General features: G+C 42.4%; 1 protein-coding gene across 1 annotated transcript in view; it reads left to right on the forward strand.

Annotated features, from left to right (window-relative positions):
• The first annotated feature begins 541 nt into the window (after positions 1–541).
• The window catches only part of KLF7 (Kruppel like factor 7), an 86,751-nt gene continuing 67,153 nt past the window's right edge, over positions 542–20,139 (forward strand). Inside the window, exon 1 of the mRNA XM_032233500.1 lies at positions 542–1,241. Within this exon, the coding sequence (XP_032089391.1) occupies positions 1,023–1,241 (219 nt within the window). The 5' untranslated portion in view covers positions 542–1,022. The remainder of the gene's footprint in view (positions 1,242–20,139) is intronic.

The following is a 20,139-nucleotide window of genomic DNA, read 5'->3' on the forward strand; positions in this document are numbered from 1 at the left end:
CATGCAAAAGGCAGTTTATTCTCCTTGCCATGCAAAAGGCAGTTTATTCTCCTTGCCATGCAAAAGGCTGGCAGGCTGGCTGGTTACCCTGCAAAGACATTTCCCTGGCAATTTGCATGTACCAGGGCTCAGCTACCGCGCCATCTAGCCCTCTCCGGAGCCTCGGCGCGCAGCGCGCATCCCCTGCGCGCTTATATAGCCCTCTAAAAATAGCTCCCCTTACACTGCCTTATAAGGCGGCCGTCGGATGAAGCCCTCCTCCAATCCCACCGGCTCTTCCGTGCTCTGGCCCGGCCCCCTTTTCCTCTAGGAGGGCCGCGATTGGCCCTCAGTGACTTCATGAGCGGTCTCCCCCCCCCTCCCCGTCTTCCCTCCCGCCCCCCCCCCCCTGTTTGCCTTACATGGTCACGCGCTGCCTTAATGGACGGTTTTCCTCCGAAGAGCCCGCGGCTGCGCGGAGAAAGGGAACGGGAGGGGAAGGAGGGAGGGAGCGGGAGCGCGCACCGGGGGAGCGCGCGCCGGGGAGAAAATGCAACCCCCCCCCCCAACAATAAAGAGCAAAGATTGCATTCAGCAGCGAGCAGCAATGCAGAAATAGATGGCAGTCTCGTGTCAGTGAGTTTGCATTCCCACCCCCCACCCCCTTCCTCCTCCTTTTCTGGTCCAAGCGCTGGAGTTAGGAACCCTTGGAGGCAATTGCTTTTTTACTACAAGTGGAGAAGTTGCCCCCCCTTCTTGGTTGCCTGGCTGACGGCTCGCCTTCTACATGTTGGGGGTGCATTTTTCCCCCCCCCCTTTCTTACTGAGGTTGTTGATGGGGCTCTTTTCCTCTTTTCCCCCCTTCCTTCCTTCCTCCACTCTCGTTCCTGCCTTGATGATTATTTTTTTCTCTCCCCCTCCGGTCTTTTGAAAGTGTGTCTGCCAATATTGGGTCTCTCTCAAACAAAAGCAAAAGGCGAGCTAAAGGACAGCTGGATTGATTGCGCCTGAGACTCTTCCCCCCCCCCCCATCTTCCTTTTTAATGAACAGGACTAAAACCCCGTCCCGAAATTTCAAACACAAATCTAAAAGGAAAAGGTGGTGGTTTGTTTTTTTGCTCAACGGCAACAACAGCAGCAGAAGCAGAAGCAGCAACAACATGGATGTGTTGGCTAGTTATAGTATATTCCAGGAACTGCAGCTTGTCCATGACACCGGCTACTTCTCAGCTATGCCATCCCTGGAGGAGAACTGGCAGCAGGTGAACCAATTTACCTTTTACTCCTGTAAATCTCTTTAAAAAAAATTGCCGGGGCGTTGAATGAATCAAAGCCCCCTTCTTTTCTGCTTTCTCATTTTTCTCTCATCTCGGTTCTCCCCCCCCTCCCTCCTTCTTTTAAAATAAGCTACATTGATACAGTTTCATTAACAAAGCGATGTAGTTGAAAGCTGCTGGCATTTCAATCCGAGATCAAAAAGAATAAATAAATCAGGGAACCGTCCTGAGGGTCTGGCAGAAGTTATTTGGAGGTCTTTTTAAGCCATTATATTTTGAGTTCATTAAAAAAAAAAGGAATAAAGTCTTTCCCTCCCTCCCCCCCCCTTGTTTTTTCTTTGTGAATAAGGAAGGATCACTTTTTAACCGCTGTTGACAACTGATAGAAAGAGAATCATGTCTTTTCCCTCTTTTGCAAAGTAATCGGGGCATAGGGGCAAGCCAGTTTTTTTTTTTTACTGAAAATAGTCTGTAGGGGAGATGCTGCGTTAACAATAATCTGGAGTTCCTGCTTATTTTTATGCATTTATTTTTAAAACTTGCACGAGGGATACTGGTTTAGAACAATGCCATCTAAGCTTATTTCTGCACATCCAGCAGAGAGAACTTCGACACTAGGAGAGTTGAGAAATATTACCCCCCCAAAAAACGGAAATTGGGTAATGAGGTTTAAACTCTGCTGGTAGACAATGCAGGAGAAATGGGAATCTGGAGAGAAACCGGAGACTTTTATCAAGCCTTTGATTAGCCCAACTATTGAGAAGGGGAAAAGGAATGTTTAGCCATCTAACTCTCAGCTGGCAAAATGAAATGTAGCTGGGCAGGCAGCCCTTCCAAGAGGCTCCTTGTTAGGGGCAAGATGACATCTAAGCTAGTGTTGAGTTTTATGGCTGGGCTTCATTAATGTTTTCTTGGTATTCTGAAGACTCCTGTCTTCAGAGTGTGTGTGTGTGTGTGAGGGGGCAGATGAACCCTGGCCTGTGGAGTTAACAAGACAAGGGACATGCACCATGTGCTAGTCATGTAACTTCCATGCCCATGACTGGTAACAGCAAGTCATTAGCTTGTTCACTCTATATTTTATTCTCTTGTGGTCCAAACATCGTCAACTCAGTTCTGGAAGGGGTGCCTTGGATCTTACTGCTCTGGAATGGCTCAACACTAAAATTTAATGTATAATATTTAGCCCCAGGTTTCTTTTTGAATGTATTTTTAAAAGAAAAATACAGGGTGGAAGCACTTCAAAACCCTCTTGGTTGTGAAAAGCAGAAGCCTGTATTTGGCTTGCTTGTTACACACATTGGTGAAAGAGTCACATCTGGTTCTCTTTATGGTTCTCCTTTCGGCAGCTGATCCAGTTGGAGTGGCAAATAATTCTTGCCTTAACGATTCCTCCAGTTGCTTCCCAACAGTGATCCAGTTGCATTTTAATAGCAATCTAGAGCCTTCTAGGCAAGATAATCTGTTGGCACATCCAGCAAGCCTAGCACTGATTTTGCCTGCTATATTTTGGGAGATTATTCTACTATAGAAAAAGGAAACTGCTTGTATTTTTCCCCCCAATATTAAAGCATTCTGCCTGGAAATCAAAGTGGGAAGGATTTTTTAAATACCAATTTTAGCTTTTGGAGGCTTTTTTTTTGTTAAATCCTGGTTGCCATGTGAACAAGTCACACTCAAGAAACTTGACATTTATGTAGTCAGTGTGTAGAAGCATCTCTGTTCACATGCCCCTATTTTTTTTTTTAAATAGTCCCTGTAAAATAACCTGTTTTATCTTCCTATTGTGTGTTTTGGGGAGGAGCTGAATAGTAACATCCGTGCCCTTAAAGCCTCCTGGTGAGGTGGCTGAAACTTAAATTGTTTTAATGGATATTCCTCTTGTATCTTTGTAAGCCACCTTGTGTTTCTTAAGGCTGCTGCTGCTTTAAGGTGGCTTATAAATCTTAAAAGCAAATGAATAAAAATTATCCCCAATATACAGAATGTATACATGTCTCCTCAGAAGAAATTCCAATTTCATCCCATCCCATACATAGAGCCTTGTTCCAAGTGTAAGGGTATAAACCTCAGCCAAACTCTGCTTAAATGGGACAAGTGAATGGAAAGTGTCTTGAAACAATGAGCATGAATTCGCTTACATTAAATCAATTTTTCAGAGGATATATTTTGCTTTTTCACTCTACTCCAGACATTGTGATTTCGACACTCATGATTATAAAGACAATTAAGTTTCAGGTATTATAATTTCATTGAGGAAGCACTATCGTAGAATCAATGTTTGCTTCTAAAAATGGGTTTGCTAGCTTTGGGAAGCAGCAGAATAGTCCCAGGAATCTTAGACCCCACTCATTTTTTTGAAAAAAAATGTGTTCAGTTTTATTGAAATGCCTTCTAGCAAAATATTAGCAAAACATCTGGGAGACATTGCAAATGAAAGAAGAGCAAGAAGGCTGGACTTGCTTCCCCTTTGTCCGATCCCAGCAACATTTGAGAAATCTGCTCCAGAGCTGAGTAATCCATTGGCAATGGATTCCAGATACATTTTGTTCAAAGCACAATTATTTCCCATTTTTTTCCCATCCCCCCATTCTGTCTGCTTCTCCTCTGAATTACTAAACAAGGTAAAAAGATTGAAGAGACCGCTTACATTGATGACTTCAGCAATTTGGAACTTCTCGCTCAGATGAAATCCTTGAGATGGACTAGCGTAATGTTCTTTATCACAAGAATGATCTACTAGGACACCCATATTTACACAGATGCTATATAATAACTGATATTACTCATATGCCGAGGTGCCCTGAGACTTCCAAGGAACAGCATTATGAAAGCACTAATGGGATACTCTTCAAACTAGAGTATTTTAGTTACGGGATAAGGTTACTTAAACATCTCTGAATTCAATGGGATTTCATGGTCCCTTCACTTCCATTGGTAGTAATATATGGAAGTAGATCTCATTGCTTTCAATGGAAGACTTTTTGATGTCCCTGCATGTATTTTGGTGTGAGTGACAGCTGTAGAAAACTAATATAGTAACATGGTGTTGCTTTAGTAGTCTTCCTTCCTGCCTTTATCTTAGTCTTACGGTTTTGTGACTGATGAATTCAAAACAGGAAAAGTTGCATGTAGTTTGGCAAGGGACATAAACAGAAAACCTACTGTACTGACTGCAGCAGTAACTCATGTCAGTTGCTAAATAAACCCTTGCCATCCATTCTCCTTGTTGTCCTCCCCCTCCTCCTCCTTCCCTGGTGCTGTAGGAAGAGGAAATTGTTAAGTCCTTCTGAGAATTAGCTGCATGGAAAGTTACAAGGAAGTTTCTACACAGCTCAAGAGTTTTTGGAGAAAAGACCATGTTGCTCTTGGGTGAAAGAAATATGGCAAGCACCAATGTAGCATGTCTGCATCTGTTGTTTTCGGTGTTAATAGGTATGTGGCTAGAAATGCTTGATTAGAACTTTAGAGGCTCCTAAAAATGAAACCACATGGCTAGAAATCCTTTTGGAGTAAAGCAGTGGTTCCCAAACTTGGCAACTTTAAGACTTGTGGACTTCAACTCCCAGAATTCTCCAGCCAGCTCTGCTCTGCTGGCTGGAGAATTCTGGGAGTTGAAGTCCACAAGTCTTAAAGTTGCCAAGTTTGGGAACCACTGGAGTAAAGCATTCTTAGCATTAAAGTGACCAGGGTAACTCTCGATATATGTGCCATTTTAAGCTGCTTTGGTGATAGCCAAAGTGTCTGTTGTTCCCCCCCTTCCCATGCTTGAAAACTCATGTATGTACACCAATAAAATACGGGCAGTCCTTGACTTACAACCATTCATTTGTTTGAAATTACAATTGCACAAAAAAAGTGACTTAGGACATTTTTCACCCCTTATGACCATTGCTGCATCTCCAGTCAGAAAACTGGCATGTACTTATGACGGTTGCAGTGTCCCCGGGTGGGTCACGTGATCACTTTTTTGTGACCCTCTCACAAGCTAAGTCGATGGGAAAGCCTGATTCACTTAACAACTGTGGCGAGAAAGGTCATAAAATGGGGCAAAACTCAACAACTGCCTTGCTTAGCAATGGGCATTTTATGATTAATTGTGGTTGCCTGTTGAGGACCACCTGTGCCATATAGACAAATCTCCCCATAGACATAAATTTGATAGCCCCAAGGCAAATAATTATGCCTCCACATATCACCTCTGGGTCACTGGAAAAGAGCTCTTCACACAGCTTTTCTCAGTGTTACGTTATAGTGTTGTGCATAATAGCAATAGCAATAGAAGTTAGACTTATATACTGCTTCATAGGGCTTTCAGCCCTCTCTAAGCGGTTTACAGAGTCAGCATATCGCCCCCACAGTCTGGGTCCTCATTTCACCCACCTCGGAAGGATGGAAGGCTGAGTCAACCTTGAGCCGGTGAGATTAGAACCGCTGAACTGCAGATAACAGTCAGCAGAAGTGGCCTGCAGTACTGCACCCTAACCACTGCGCCGCCTCGGCTCTTTCATAATTTCAGTGTGGTCTTACAACAGGGACATAAGTGAGGCAGAGAGGAGAGTTATCATTGGGTGGAATATTCAACCCAGATATTGTTTGGAGAAACTACTAGGGTTTAAAATGAACCTGTATGGAAAAATATTTAATAGACTGGAGGAGCATACCTTTTTTTATTTTTGGAACTGTTTGTGACATTATTTTAGGCTTACCACACAGCTTGGCTATGTCCTTCATGACTGGAAAAATTAAGATTCAGGCTTAGAATATACCTAAAACCCAGAAATGACTAGAAATGATGACTGGAATCCGAAGTTGTTGTTTACAATGGCTTGAGAGATGGAAGAAGTAATTTATATCTTGTCCATTTACGTATATTTACCATGTGGACTCAGGGCAGGTCTTATGAACCCCATGAGGCAGTTTGGCTTAGGATGCTACTTATTGAACCTATGCATTTTTAGATTTGAGCATATTTTGTTATGCTATCTGTCTTCTATCTCTGTAATAAGCATAGCTTTCACCTATATTTTCCAGTCAAAACACTATCCTTTCTCATGGATGCTGGGCATTGTTCAAGCAGGAATTACTTTCCTTTCGCACACATTGCTTACCCTCTGTGTCTGTGGATCTTGGAGATGACTTGACTACCGTGGTGTGTTTTGGTAAAAGTTTGCTGGTTCCACCACAAAACCGCAGAGGACAAAATCGCGCTCGACGAAAGCGCGCATTTGATGTCATCACAGCGCGACGAAAACATCGCGCTGTGATCGAAAAATGTAAAAAAAAAGCGAAAACCTTACCCTAACCCCCCCAAACCTAACCCTAAACCTAACCCTTAACCTAACCCTAAATCTAACCCTAAACCTAACCGTTAACGTAACACTAAATCTAACGCTAACCCTTAACCTAACGCTAAACGTAACCCTAACGCTCTAAACCTAACCCTAACCCTTAACCTAACCCTAACCCTTACCTTTATGTGAATCGGCTTGCTTTAATTTTAATTTTATTTAAATTTTTAATTTTTTTCGTCGCGCTGTGATGACGTCACATGCGCGCTTTCGTCGAGCGCGATTTTGTCCTCCGCGGTTTTGACGGGTCACGAAGTTTGTTAAGGGCTGTTGGAGAAGAAAACTTTCACTAGGCATATAGGAAGGTAACTTGTTGAGAGGCAAGCAATAACGCAGCAAGAATTCAGCGTAGTCATCCCTGGTAGAGGCAGTTCCTTTTCCCTGCTGATCTTTTTAAACTGGTGATCCCAGGCAATGGTTGTGACTTTCAAAGGCTACCATGTGTTCTGGTAGCAAACAGCATCCATTGTTGACTTTCCCTTCTCACCTGGCAGTGTAAAAACAGAATAAATTAAATGAAACAAGACAATGCATTCAGATTTTGTTAACTATACATTTGCTTACTGCAGGCACTTCCTTAATGGTTGCTGAATTTAGCACCGGGTTTAAAATATAATTAAGGGCTTTACAATTTTGGAATAAGTTGTCCTGGGTTAGAGAGAGAGATAGATGCAGCCCTTGAAGAGCATTCGGAGACTTCAGCTTGTCCAGAATGCAGCCGCGCGAGCGATTGTGGGTGCACCTCGGTACACCCACGTTACACCTATCCTCCGCGAGCTGCACTGGCTGCCCATTGGTCTTCGGATACGCTTCAAGGCGCTAGTCGTCACTTATAAAGCCCTTCATGGTATTGGACCTGGGTACTTGAGAGACCGCCTGCTGCCAATTACCTCCAACAGACCGATTAGATCCCACAGATTAGGCCTCCTCTGAATTCCATCTACTGGCCAATGCCGTCTGGCGACCACCCGGAGGAGGGCCTTCTCTGTGGCTGCTCCGGCCCTCTGGAACGAGCTCCCCGTGGAGATTTGGACCCTCGCCACCCTCCAGGCTTTCCGCAAAGCCCTTAAAACCTGGCTGTTCCAACAGGCCTGGGGCTGATGAGTTCTTGTCCCCACTCGAATGGTGTGGCTGTTGATTGTTTTTATATTGTGGTATTGTTTTGTCCATGTCCCTTTTTTCCCCTATTTGTATCCCCTCCCCCTCCCTGACCTGGTTGTGAGCCGCCCTGAGTCCCTTCTGGGAATAGGGCGGCATAGAAATATAATCAATTCAATTCAATTCAATTTTTCATGGTTTGAGATCTTATTGGGTATTGCAGTTGTCTATCGGGCTTCTTGTAGCCACCTAATTGTTTATATTGTATGTTTTATCTAGTTTGCCCTGCATGAATATAATAAAAAAGAGGCAAAGCTAGTTATGTGTCTCTGTAATATGTACCCATGGCTAAATCCAGAAAAATTGAATATCCTTTCTACCTTATATGGGGAGAAGCAGATCTTAACGCTCCCATTTACTGAAACCATCTTCACAGCAATAATATGTGTATTATCCTTCTACTGTGATGTGTCTCTGTGATTCCCGAATAAATTATTATTTTTTAGATTGAGTTTTTATTGATTGTAAGCCACCTAGAGTTGCTGTGAGCGAGTAGGTGGCTATATCAATAAATAAACGAGCAAATAAATAAATGGGTGGGAAAACTCTTTTGGCCTGACCAGTATTTCTGAATGCAAGTTAAATCCCAACGGCTTGGCTGTTGCGTTACCTTGAATTGGGGTTGGATTGACTATCAGTGGTGAAAATAAGACCACATGGAGAGCCTGTATATGGAAAAAAGGAAAGAAAGATCTAACTGATGAAAAGTTATAGTGCATCAAGTGTTTCTGTTAGAATGATGACGTAGAGAAAAGAAGGACATCTATTGTATACTTCAGTTGCCAATCTCTTGTTATCACGTTCTTTGGGATAATTGCATGCATGGAAAATCTCCCTTTGCTGGCTGGCCCTCGGAGAAGCAGACCCTACTTTCAACCATGTTCCTCTCATTTCAGCAATACTGCAGTTTGCTTAGTTCATTAAATTGTAAATTTAATGGATTTATATGCCGCCCAATCCCGAAGGACTCCGGGCGGCTTACAAAATACAGGACTAAAAAGATAAAAAAAAGTTAAAAATAAGGAAAGAGAAAAACAGATTAAAAAGCAACACATCATACACTCAATCTAGGTGGGGCTGGACCTCATTCATGAGGTCAACAGCCCCAGGCCTGCCGGAATAGCCAGGTTTTTGTGGCCTTTCAGAAGGCCGAGAGAGTGGAAAGTGTCTGGATCTCTACAGGTAGATCGTTCCACAGGGCCGGGGCAGCTACAGAGAAGGCCCTCCCCCGAGGAGTCGCCAGCCGGCATTGTCCGGTCGACAGCACCCGGAGGAGGCCCATCCTGTGAGATCTTAATCGGCTGTTGGGAGGTATGTGGCAGGAGGCGGTCTCGCAGATTGCATGTGTGAACTTGGTTTTCACAAAATTTGGTCTTGTTCTCACATGTAGCTCAGAGGGGAGAAGAAAATCTACTTAGAGCCTTGTTCTAGTTGTCTAAAAATCTATATTTAGTTAACTGCTGTTGAGTTGGGCCCAATCCCAGCCTATATATGGGCAAATGTCTGCTATCTGGTGCTGCCAAACTGACTTTGGAGCAATTAGAGTGAACATCAGATCATCCAATTCTGTTTGGTCAGAGTTTCCTTTCCTGGAATATACTTCATTTACTTGCCTTCAAGAGGTTGGTAGAAAGTAAAAGCCAATTTTATTGTGGAGTCTCCTGGAACTGCCCAATAAAAACAAGGATTAAGATCCTGGCTAATTCTAGTTTACCTAGCCTGTTTTCCTTAGTAAAGACCATGCTATGTTTTATTTAAAATGCAACTTTTCCTGTCCTCTTTCTACTGGGTTTTCAATAAACCTTCTGATTAGATATTGGACTTAATTTAAATTTTTTTTTTGCCAAGTATATGCAATGATTCTCTTTCCTGAGGCGGATATCTGGCCCTGTGTAATTTCTTCAGTAGATAAAATGAAAACTCTGGAATCAAAGGCCTTGAAGGGCAACTCTTGAGCCTGGATTCTTCTTTATTTAAGTTGGGCTTATAAATCTCATGTGTGGTGACAGTGTATATCTAGTAGTAGTTATGTTTCCTTGAAGGGGAGCTCCACTGATGACTACTTGGACATACTTGGAATTCTCAATCTAGACTAAAGTCATTGAGATTCTCTAGAAATCTCCCATCCCAATAATTACCATGTCCTCCCCTGTTCAGTTTTTCTTAAGATCAGCCCAAGTTACCTGCTATAACTTCTTCAGAAAAAATATAGTACTGTAAAGGCTTTGTAGGGTTCGAGATTTGTTTGTTTGTTTGTTTGTTAGTTAGTTAGTTAGTTAGTTAAATTTCTAGGCCGCCCAATCCCAGAGGACTTCGGGTGGCTTACAAAGAAAGAAAAAAGAAAACCAAAATAAAAGAATAATTTAAAAATTTACCAACATGCATACATTTCTAATCGGGGCTGGACCTTTACAATTAGGTCAACAGCCCCAGGCCTGCCGGAACAGCCAGGTTTTAACAGGCCATGAGAGTGGGGAAGGTCCGGACCTCTGGGGGTAGCTGGTTCCACAGGGTCGGAGCAGCCACAGAGAAGGCTCTCCTCCGAGGGCCCGCCAGCCGACACTGTTCGGCTGACGGCATCTGAAGGAGGCCCACCCTGTGGGATCTTATCGGTCGTTGGGAGGTGTGTGGCAGTAGGCGGTCTCGCAAATACGCTGGTCCTGAGCCATGTAGGGCTTTAAAGGTGATAACCAACGTGGCACGACAAATCCGCACTCCACTAAAGCGTGCCCGATTAAACCGCGTTGCTGACGTCATCAGCAGGGCGACAACAGCGACCGCGGGGAAAAAAGGGCGCTTTAAATAGCGCTTTGAAAGCAAGCCGATTCCAGTTAAGATTAGGGTTAGGGTTAGGTTTAGGGTTAGGTTTAGGGTTAGGTTTAGGATTAGGTTTAGGATTAGGTTTAGGGGGTTAGGTTTAGGTTTAGGGGGTTAGGTTTAGGTTTAGGGGTTAATTTTAGCTTTAGCGTTTACAGCGTGCTTTTTTCGTCGCACTGTGATGACGTCAGCTACGCAGTTTCGTCGAGCGCACTTTAGTCGAACGCGGTTTTGTGGTGGAACCATAACCAACACCTTGAATTGCGTCATATAGATGCCTGCTCAGGTTTTCACATTAGGAAAAAAAATTGTCCTGATATGGAGCATTGACTTTGGAGGCATTCTTTATGCCTCAGAGATATTACCCAAAGGATGATGATGGTGCCTATGAAGTATTCGGAAATCTTGGTGCTGCAGAAGTATTACTGTGATACAACTAATCCAGCAGAACAGTGTTAACCTTTACCCAGACTTAACTTTGGCAAATGGGGGGCTGTTTTGCTGGTCTGTCAGTAATGTTCTACTGCAACTGGAAATGAATAAATCACACTGTAGGACATTGCTTTCTCTTTGCAATCGCCCATTGTTCTAGAATAATGGGATACTTGGCTCCTCCATAAATGGAACTCATCTCTTAGAATGTTGCTATTTCATCTTAGTTCCAGTCACAGCAAAACACATTTCTAAGTGCTCATTGTACATCATCCCTTGGTGGTAGATAGCTTCCAGGAAGAATCAACATCCATTTGTGTAATACAGTGAGAAAGAATGACTAAGTAAGTAAAAAAAGCTTTCTTTCACAATAGCACAAATGATACAAAGTAGCCGAACTGTAAACACTAAATCTTTAAATTACAGATACTTTAATGCAGTACATTTTTCTGCAGTGCAAATGTCTTTGCGACGTACAGTATACAGGTAGAATTGATTTGCTGAAATTTTGGCCAGTGCTGGGAAATCCAAAGGGTTGTCTCTCCAAGAGAGCTTCCTCAAAGTAAGGGGGAAGGAAGGATTGCTCTGTTTCTGGTCTTTCAGTTTTCTGTATGTTCAGCCAGAAATATCTTTCATATGACTTTTAAATGGGCATTTAAATGATTTATGTGCACACACTGTTTTTTTCTTTCCCCAGTACTATTTATATGCATTTTTGAGCCAGAGTCTGGAGACATTTGAAATTTATAGAAATGAGCAGAGCGAGGGTTTGGTGGATTCAGTTCAGATTTTTATCCTTGCCTTGAACCATGAACTGTTCCCTCATTTCCCCCAAAGACAGCTGCTTCTTACTTAGCAATAGCAGTTAGACTTATATACCGCTTCATAGGGCTTTCAGCCCTCTCTAAGCGGTTTACAGAGTCAGCATATCGCCCCCAACAATCCGGGTCCTCATTTTACCCACCTCGGAAGGATGGAAGGCTGAGTCAACCTTAAGCCGGTGAGATTTGAACCGCTGAACTGCAGTTAGCAGTCAGCTGAAGTGGCCTGCAGTACTGCACCCTAACCACTGCACCAACTCGGCTCTTCTAAAGATGAAATCTGCTGATGCGCAGAGCAAACCTTGTCAAAAATGGAGGTTCTACCAGAATTGTTAACCAGCAAAATACGTATTCTTTTCTCAGATATGTATAGCTGAGAAATTAGTAGGTATATATTATTGTTATATTTCATTTTTAGCTTTGCTGTTTTTAAAAAATAAAATATTTTTTATGTAGCCTATTAAGTATAACAATATCCTACATCATGTTATTGGGGTTTTTCTTTAGAGCAATGGCTTTACAAAGCAGCATACGGACGAGATATAAATATATAACGATCGTATTGAGAAACCTATTAAGAAATATATCAGTACGTTTCTACTTGCCTGGAAACATGTAAACCAGTTATCATTTTAGTTAGAAAACGTTGGAGAGGGAGGTATTGGAACTCGGGTGAATGCCTAAATAGAATAGCAATAGCAGTTAGACTTATATACCGCTTCATAGGGCTTTCAGCCCTCTCTAAGCCGTTTACAGAGTCAGCATATCGCCCCCAACAACAATCCGGGTCCTCATTTTACCCACCTCGGAAGGATGGAAGGCTGAGTCAACCTTGAGCCGGTGAGATTTGAACCGCCGAACTGCAGAACTGCAGTCAGCTGAAGTAGCCTGCAGTGCTGCATTTAACCACTGCGCCACCTCGGCAGGCAAAGGGCAAGTTAAGAGGAAGGAAGATCCTCTATTTTGGTGCTGCTACCAATAAGGTTCTGCCTTGTGTTGGCTTCAATCCCTGTCTTAGCCGTATCTCAGTACAGGTAGTGCTCAACTTACAATCATGCATTTAGTGACCAATCAAACTTACAACAGCGCTGGAAAAAGTGACTTTCTCAACAGGTACTTGCGCTTACAAATGTTGCAGCGTCCTTACCGTCACATGATCAAAATTCAGGCGTTGGGCAACAGGCATGTATGTAGCCAGTTGCAACATCCTGAGATAATTGTATTGTATTGTATTGTATTATTTGTATGCCGCCCTTCTCCGGGAGGACTCAGGGCGGCGAACAATTCAAGGGGGAAAAAAAGGGGAACATAAAAAGACAAAATACAAATAATAAAAGTAGACAACAGTCGCACAACCATACAAGTCGAGAGGGGAAGGAACTCATCACCCCCAGGCCTGCCGGCAAAGCCAGGTTTTGACGGCTTTTCGGAAGGCCTGGAGAGAGGTGAGGGTCCGAATCCCTGCGGGGAGTTCATTCCAGAGGGCCGGAGCTGCCACAGAGAAGGCCCTCCCCCGGGTAGTAGCCAGATGGCATTGGCTAGTAGATGGAACCCGGAGGAAGCCAACCCTGTGAGATCTAATGGGTCTGTGGGAGGTAATTGGCAGCTGGCGGTCTCTCAAGTACCCAGATCAGATAATCCTTGACTCACAACCACAATTGAGACTAAAATTTCTGTGGTAAAGCGAGGCAGTTGTAAGTAAGTCACATCCAATTTTACAACTTAACTAGAGTTGTTAAGTGAATCGTGCAATTATTAAATGACTCCAGCTTCCCGCGTTGACTACTTATTGGAAGCAGGCTGGGAAGATTTGCAAATTGTAATCACGTGATCTGTATGTAGGCAAGTCCCAGTGTATATTAAAATAAATATTGCCCAGGCCAGGAATTATACTGATAACCGTGCAATGGTTGTATATATGTTTAAAGCATTGTTAAGAAGAACAGAACAATAAAAGAAAATAGAAGGAATTTTCAAGCAGAGTAAGGTAAAAATTCATGTAACATCACATTAGTGGTGGAAAATGCCCTGTACTAATTTAAACTTTCAGGACATTATTAAAATCAAATTGGTAGTCAATAATTAGCAGCATTAGCAAATACAATGTAAATCATGTCAGTATGAAGAATACATTAAAATGGTCTAATGTAAGACATTATCTGATAAACAAAAGCTTAGTTATGAAAGAAAAACCCAACATTTGGATGCAGTAGAAGAATGTATGCAGTATTATAATCCATAAATAGTTTCCAAGTAATTGCTGCCAATTACCTCCCATAGACCCGTTAGATCGCACAGGGTCGGCCTCCTCCGGGTTCCGTCCACCAGCCAATGCCATCTGGCTACAACCCGGGGGAGGGCCTTCTCTGTAGCAGCTCCGGCCCTTTGGAATGAACTCCCCACGGAGATTCGGACCCTCACCTCTCTCCAGGCCTTCCGGAAAGCTGTCAAAACCTGGCTGTGCCGGCAGGCCTGGGGTTGATGAGTTCCCCTCCCCTCTCGACTTGTATGGCTGTATGACTCTTGTGTATTTTAATTACGTGTATTGTGTCTGTGTCCCCTTTTTCCCCTTCGGAGTTGTTTGCCGCCCTGAGTCCCTCCCGGAGAAGGGCGGCATACAAATAAACTAAATCTGAAATCTGAAGTAAATTCTTTTATCAAACTTGTTTTTCAAACATGAGGATATTTTTGAGACTGATGCACACCCCTAAAACCTAATTTGCTATTCTTCCATAGAAGGAATTATACTTGATTTCCAGTTTTAAAAAACAAACAAACCCCAAAACCTGATGGCTTTCCCCTAGCATTCAGTTCTCTGATATTCTGACATTATGAAAATACGATTCTTTATCTGGGTCTCCAAAAGGACTGTTGAGAATTTGACAAGTGTAAGGACCATGGCATAGTTGTAGTACCTTCACTTTTGCTCTCCATATCATCACTTAAATATAGAACATCTCTTTGTTCCTATTATTATAAAAACAAGGTTATATTCCCTTCCAACCTTTCTCTGCTTGCGTTCCTGAAATTGAGGGACAGCTCCTGCCCAGCTCTTGTAATCACTGCTAAAAGCTTTTACCTGAAACAGGAGGAAATTTCAGATGTAGACGTGCCACCTTCCTGACTCGCTCCCTTTGTGTCTCACCCTAACGATTGCATGGATTAAGACCAAATAACAATATAATTATATATTTCAACAAACAAAACCCCATTAATTAAAAAAAAAAGGATTTCGTTAGGTAAAATGAAATAAAATCAAGACAAAATAAACATAATGAAAAAGTAGATAAACTAGGAAAGTGGCTTCTGATTAATGTTATCTGTGGCATGGGGAAAAATAAGCGTTTCAGATGTTTGCTGTATAATCATTGAAAAAAACCTAAACTGTTAGCCTCCTAACAGCAATTGTTCTTGGCTACCTTGGACAGTTGGATGTTTCAGAAAACCATCAGCCAGAATTGAGTTTACTTCTCATTGAACCAGCCAGAACAATTTGACACTGGGGGGCTATTAAGTCTGTGTGCCAAGCTGCATAAAAGAACGACAGCGCAATAAAATATGGGCAACAGACCCCATATTCCCTAGTTGGCAAGAACATAGTCAAACTTGGATTGGAGATTCCAGCTTCCTTTTGGTAGCACAAGAGTCAGGGAGTTAAATTTTGCCAAAGCTTTTTGGTGTGATACCCTCAGAACGTTTGTTAGGTAATTAATTGGAATAAAAGGCTTCTATCCAGGCAGAAGGGGATAATAGTACCTTGGTCACAGAGGTGGGTTCCTACCAGTTTGCACCTATTCGGTAGAACCGGTTCGTCAAATCTACCGAACCAGTTAGGAGACGTTCCACCAGTAGACCCGGAAAGCAGGCCACACCTACAGAAGAGCTTCCAAACCTTTTTGAAACCCACCACTGGTCCTTGGATAGGATTATTCTACACTATCATGCTCCTATTTATAAAACTCGGTGCCTCTGTGAAAGGTAAGGATGACTACTGCGTTTGTGGTGCAATCAGAACATTGCGTGTGTTGAAGTTGTTTTAACGCAAACCAAAGATGCCTTTTAAAAAAACAAGTTTACATCATATTCTTATGCATGCCAGTGCTGTGTGTGAGTTAATTTAAGGTGGTTCTGACAAGTGTCGTCGGCATCTTCATATCCGGTCACATGGGTGGCAAGCCACTCCCACCGGTTACATGGGCGGCAAGCCACTCCCACAAAGGAGGCCACACCCACAGAGTAGGTTCGAACAATTTTTGAAACCCACCACTGCTTGGTCACTATGAAGGTGGATCCAAAGCAAGATGTTTCAATTTCTGATGGTCTCCCCCAGGCTCTAGTGAAATCAGCTATTGAAGCAAGAGGCCATATTGTCTTACGTTCAATGCCTTTTTTCCAAGCTGCATAAAAACCATTTGGGAGGTTTACAGCAGCCAAAGATTCCTCTGTGAAAATCAGTTTAGCATAGACATTAGGATGGTCAAACCCATATAAAACCTCTATAGGGGCTAACTAGGCCCGATTCCAAATGTAGCAAAGAGTTGAGTACATTCTGGGGCGTAAAGAGACTTGTTGATATTTTTGATTTAACTGCTTCAAAGATCTTTGTAGAGGTGAATCCAGGAGCCATATGGCAGAAAGCTAACGAGTGCCCGAAAAATGCAGGAGTGCATTAACAGCCCTCTGATGCAGACTTTGTTCTCTCAAAACCATGGAGGGATTGAAAGGATATTCATCAATACAAAACCTTGGTTTGTTCAGTGCTGGTGTTTGTTTTTCCAGTCGTGAATCCAGCTGGCAAATCTTTTACTGCTTCGCTGGCTTTGTGTGAATGCACGTGCGGGCAGAAATGAATCCAAACTTACAAGCCAAAAGTAGCATAAAGGGGAGGCTATAAAGTTGTTAATGCCACTTGGCCACCAATAAAATGTAAGATAAACTGCAACGCCATACTCAGGCAGCTACGATCAAAAAGCTGCTAGAGCAGACGATGTTGGACAGGAGCAAATGTGTTACAGTGGAAAGCAGGACCTTGTGCCTAATCATCCCTTACCTTCTTCAGCGCTGATTGCAGTGCAGGCTGTTGTGAGGGGGCCCGTGTCATAGTAACAGCCCCTTTCCTGAGCCTGCTTCCTTTGCATTTATGCTTTTGGAGATCGTTGCGAGAGATAAAACTTTCGGTTTTCTTGTTACCTCTTTATTATCAAATAAAAGAAGTCCTGCATCTGTGATTTCTTTTTCTTTGTTTGTTTGTTTTTCAACTGCCTGTCAAATCCCAATAGAATATTCCTTGACTGTACGAGGTTTTGGTACTTATTATCCCACTGAACATGGACATTAACTCTGTTGAAGCTGTGGGTTCCACCACAAAACCGCGTTCCACTAAACCGCGCTCGACGAAACCGCGTAGGTGACGTCATCAACAGCGCGACAACAGCACGGAGACAGAAGCACGCTGTAAACGCTAAACCTAAAATTAACCCCTAAACCTAACCCCCCTAAACCTAATCCTAAACCTAACCCTAAACCTAACCCTTAACCTAACCCTAAACCTAACCCTAAACCTAACCCTTAACCTAACCCTAAACCTAATCCTAATCCTTAAACTAACCCTAACCCTTAACCTAACCCTAAAGCTAACCGTAAACCTAACCCTTACCTTAAGTTGAATTGGCTTTCTTTCAAAGTGCTATTTAAAGCGCCCTTCTTTCTCCGCGCTGGCTGTTGTCGCCCTGTTGATGACGTCAGCGACGCGGTTTAATCGGGCGCGGCTTAGTCGAGCGCGGTTTTGATGGGTCACGGAAGCTATGGTCTTACACATGTGGGGTGGGCGGGTTTCTAGGTTGCGGAGGGCTGATCCTGATCCATTGAGTAGCCCCATATTATTCAGTGAAGAGTTTGTGTTAAAATATGTTACTTCTAAAATGGGAAGAATGAGAGCCCAGAAGTGTTTCCACTTTTCATTTCAGAACCGTAGTGATGAAATAAGTTTTTATGAACAACTGGAAAAAGGCAGTCTCATCCTAGGGCTGTTGTTTATCTGCATTTAAAACTGGGTTCAAGGTTTAACCCTTGCTTGGATGAAAACTCCATGGAAAAAAAGTTCAGTTGGCAAAGGCTGCTACATAAAATAGATAACGCCTTAAGCTGAGACCAATGGAAGGCTCTCTTTTCAAATGCTAGAAAATGAGATCATTCTGATATCTTCTCTTTCAGTGTTCAGGCGCATAAGCAGCCATCTTTTTAGTTGTTATTCATAGGTTTATGAGAAAATGCTAGTGAGAATTGTTGAATTAGGTGTGATACAGAGAAAGTGGCATCACACCTCTTCTTCATAAGCTTGAAGAATCAGAATGGCTGATTTAGCCTGGTCATTAACACAAATGAAATGTACCTCCTCCTTCACCCCTCACCACCACCCCCCGAGTGTCTTTTCTGTGGATGTGCAATTTGAATAATTTTGTTCCCCCTCACCCAGACTGCATTATTTCCTGAAGTTGCTTTATTTCTATTGATAGATACGTATTAAAGATGCAATATGATTTTTGGATTAAAATGTTTAAAATGATTTAAACTCCCCCTTTATTTGGTTGGAACACATGAGATTTCTGCAAGAATCTCCAGTTATCCTGAAAACATACTAGACTCAAATTCAGTCTTACTTACGAAATAGGAATGGAAACAAAAGCTTTGCAAACTAGGAATATATTTTAAAGCAATTAGGTATTGCCACCTTCCTGATGTATTTAGCTGTTTTCTTTGTTTTATGCAACACAGATTTTAAGTAGATTTAAAAAACACCCACCCACACACACACCTAGAGAACAGTGTCCTACACATAGGATTGTGTTAACCATGGTTTGTAGTCTTGTAATGACATATAAAGATATGTTGAATGTTGAATGCCCTTATATAGATATAAATAAAACTTTTATTTTCGATATATATATTCTATTTTTAACAAAAGGACTGCAAGGCCTAAGAAATTGGATTTTAAATATCAATCATTCACAGTTGACTAGTTGTTCTAATGCATGTACTTTATGAGTGCAGTTTTGTTTATGATTCTAAATCTCACTCGTGTAATCGGCAAGAAAGATTTAACGTTCAGTATAGTGAATACAATGGTAAATATAGTTGTGTAGGGCCACTTTATTGTGAATTGTTGTCTCAGTGGGGTTTCCCTGGCTTTATAATCACAATAAAAGTATGATGCTTGCTATGCAGCAGCACAGCAGTTAGGGACAATTCTCCCTCTCCTATATGTGTGTGTGTCCATAAGCATTAGAATCAATGGCGGATTAGTCACCAATTTCAGTAATATGGAAATTGGACCCCTGGAACATCTGGTACCCTTAACAACAAGGCCATTCCTCCTGCCTTGCTTTGGCTTTCTGATTGTATTTGAAATCTATTCTTCATATTGGCTCAGCGTTGCGCATGTTTCCCATGTGCCCTCGTTCATCAAGGCTTTTTATGTCAACATTGTTTGTGCTTTAGCTATGATTATATGGTATTCCTTTGTGGTATTCAAGCAGAGCCTATCTTGAAATATTTTAATTGAAGAATTACTTTGAAACGATATTTTGAAATCTGGGTGTTCATTGTCATTCATTGTTATAATTACTCTGGAAAAGAAAAAAAGCTGCCAGGCTAAGGGAGAGAAGGGAAGAAAGGGAGCAAAGAATCACTGGATGCATTAAAAAAAGCATCCTCCAAATGATGCTTTATCTTTGACGTATGATGGCTGGTAGAAAAGTGGGGCTGTCTAATGGAAACCTGGAGGAGTGCCACCTAGGACAAATTTTGCACGTTACTGAGCAGATTGATCTGGCGGTGAAAATCTGATGTAAATTCCTTTTGGGGAAAAAAAGCTGCATTTAAAAATTGAATAACTGGAAATGCTGGGTGTATTTGTATTTGTATTTATTAGTTTTGTATGCCGCCCACTCCCGAAGGACTCCAGGCGGCTTACAATAAAAAAGGGGGGGATATATAAGACAATACAACAATATAAAATTACAACAACATTCACAATTAAAGTGGGGCTGGATAGTTCAACAGCCCCAGGCCTGCCGGAACAGCCAGGACTTAGTAGCTTTACGGAAGGCCGGGAGGGTAGTAAGGGTCCGGATCTCCACGGGGATGGCAAGATTTTAGGTATTATGTATATTGCATTGGTCTGCATTATGAATATAGCTTAGCAGTAAACAATCCACACATAGGGAGAACATATTTTTATCATGTTTACTGTTCAACTCAGCTGGTTAAATCACGTGACTTGATTCTAACTTTTAATGCCCTGAG

The sequence above is a fragment of the Thamnophis elegans genome, chromosome 1, assembly GCF_009769535.1.
Source record: "Thamnophis elegans isolate rThaEle1 chromosome 1, rThaEle1.pri, whole genome shotgun sequence".
NCBI classification, from domain to species: Eukaryota; Metazoa; Chordata; class Lepidosauria; order Squamata; family Colubridae; genus Thamnophis; species Thamnophis elegans.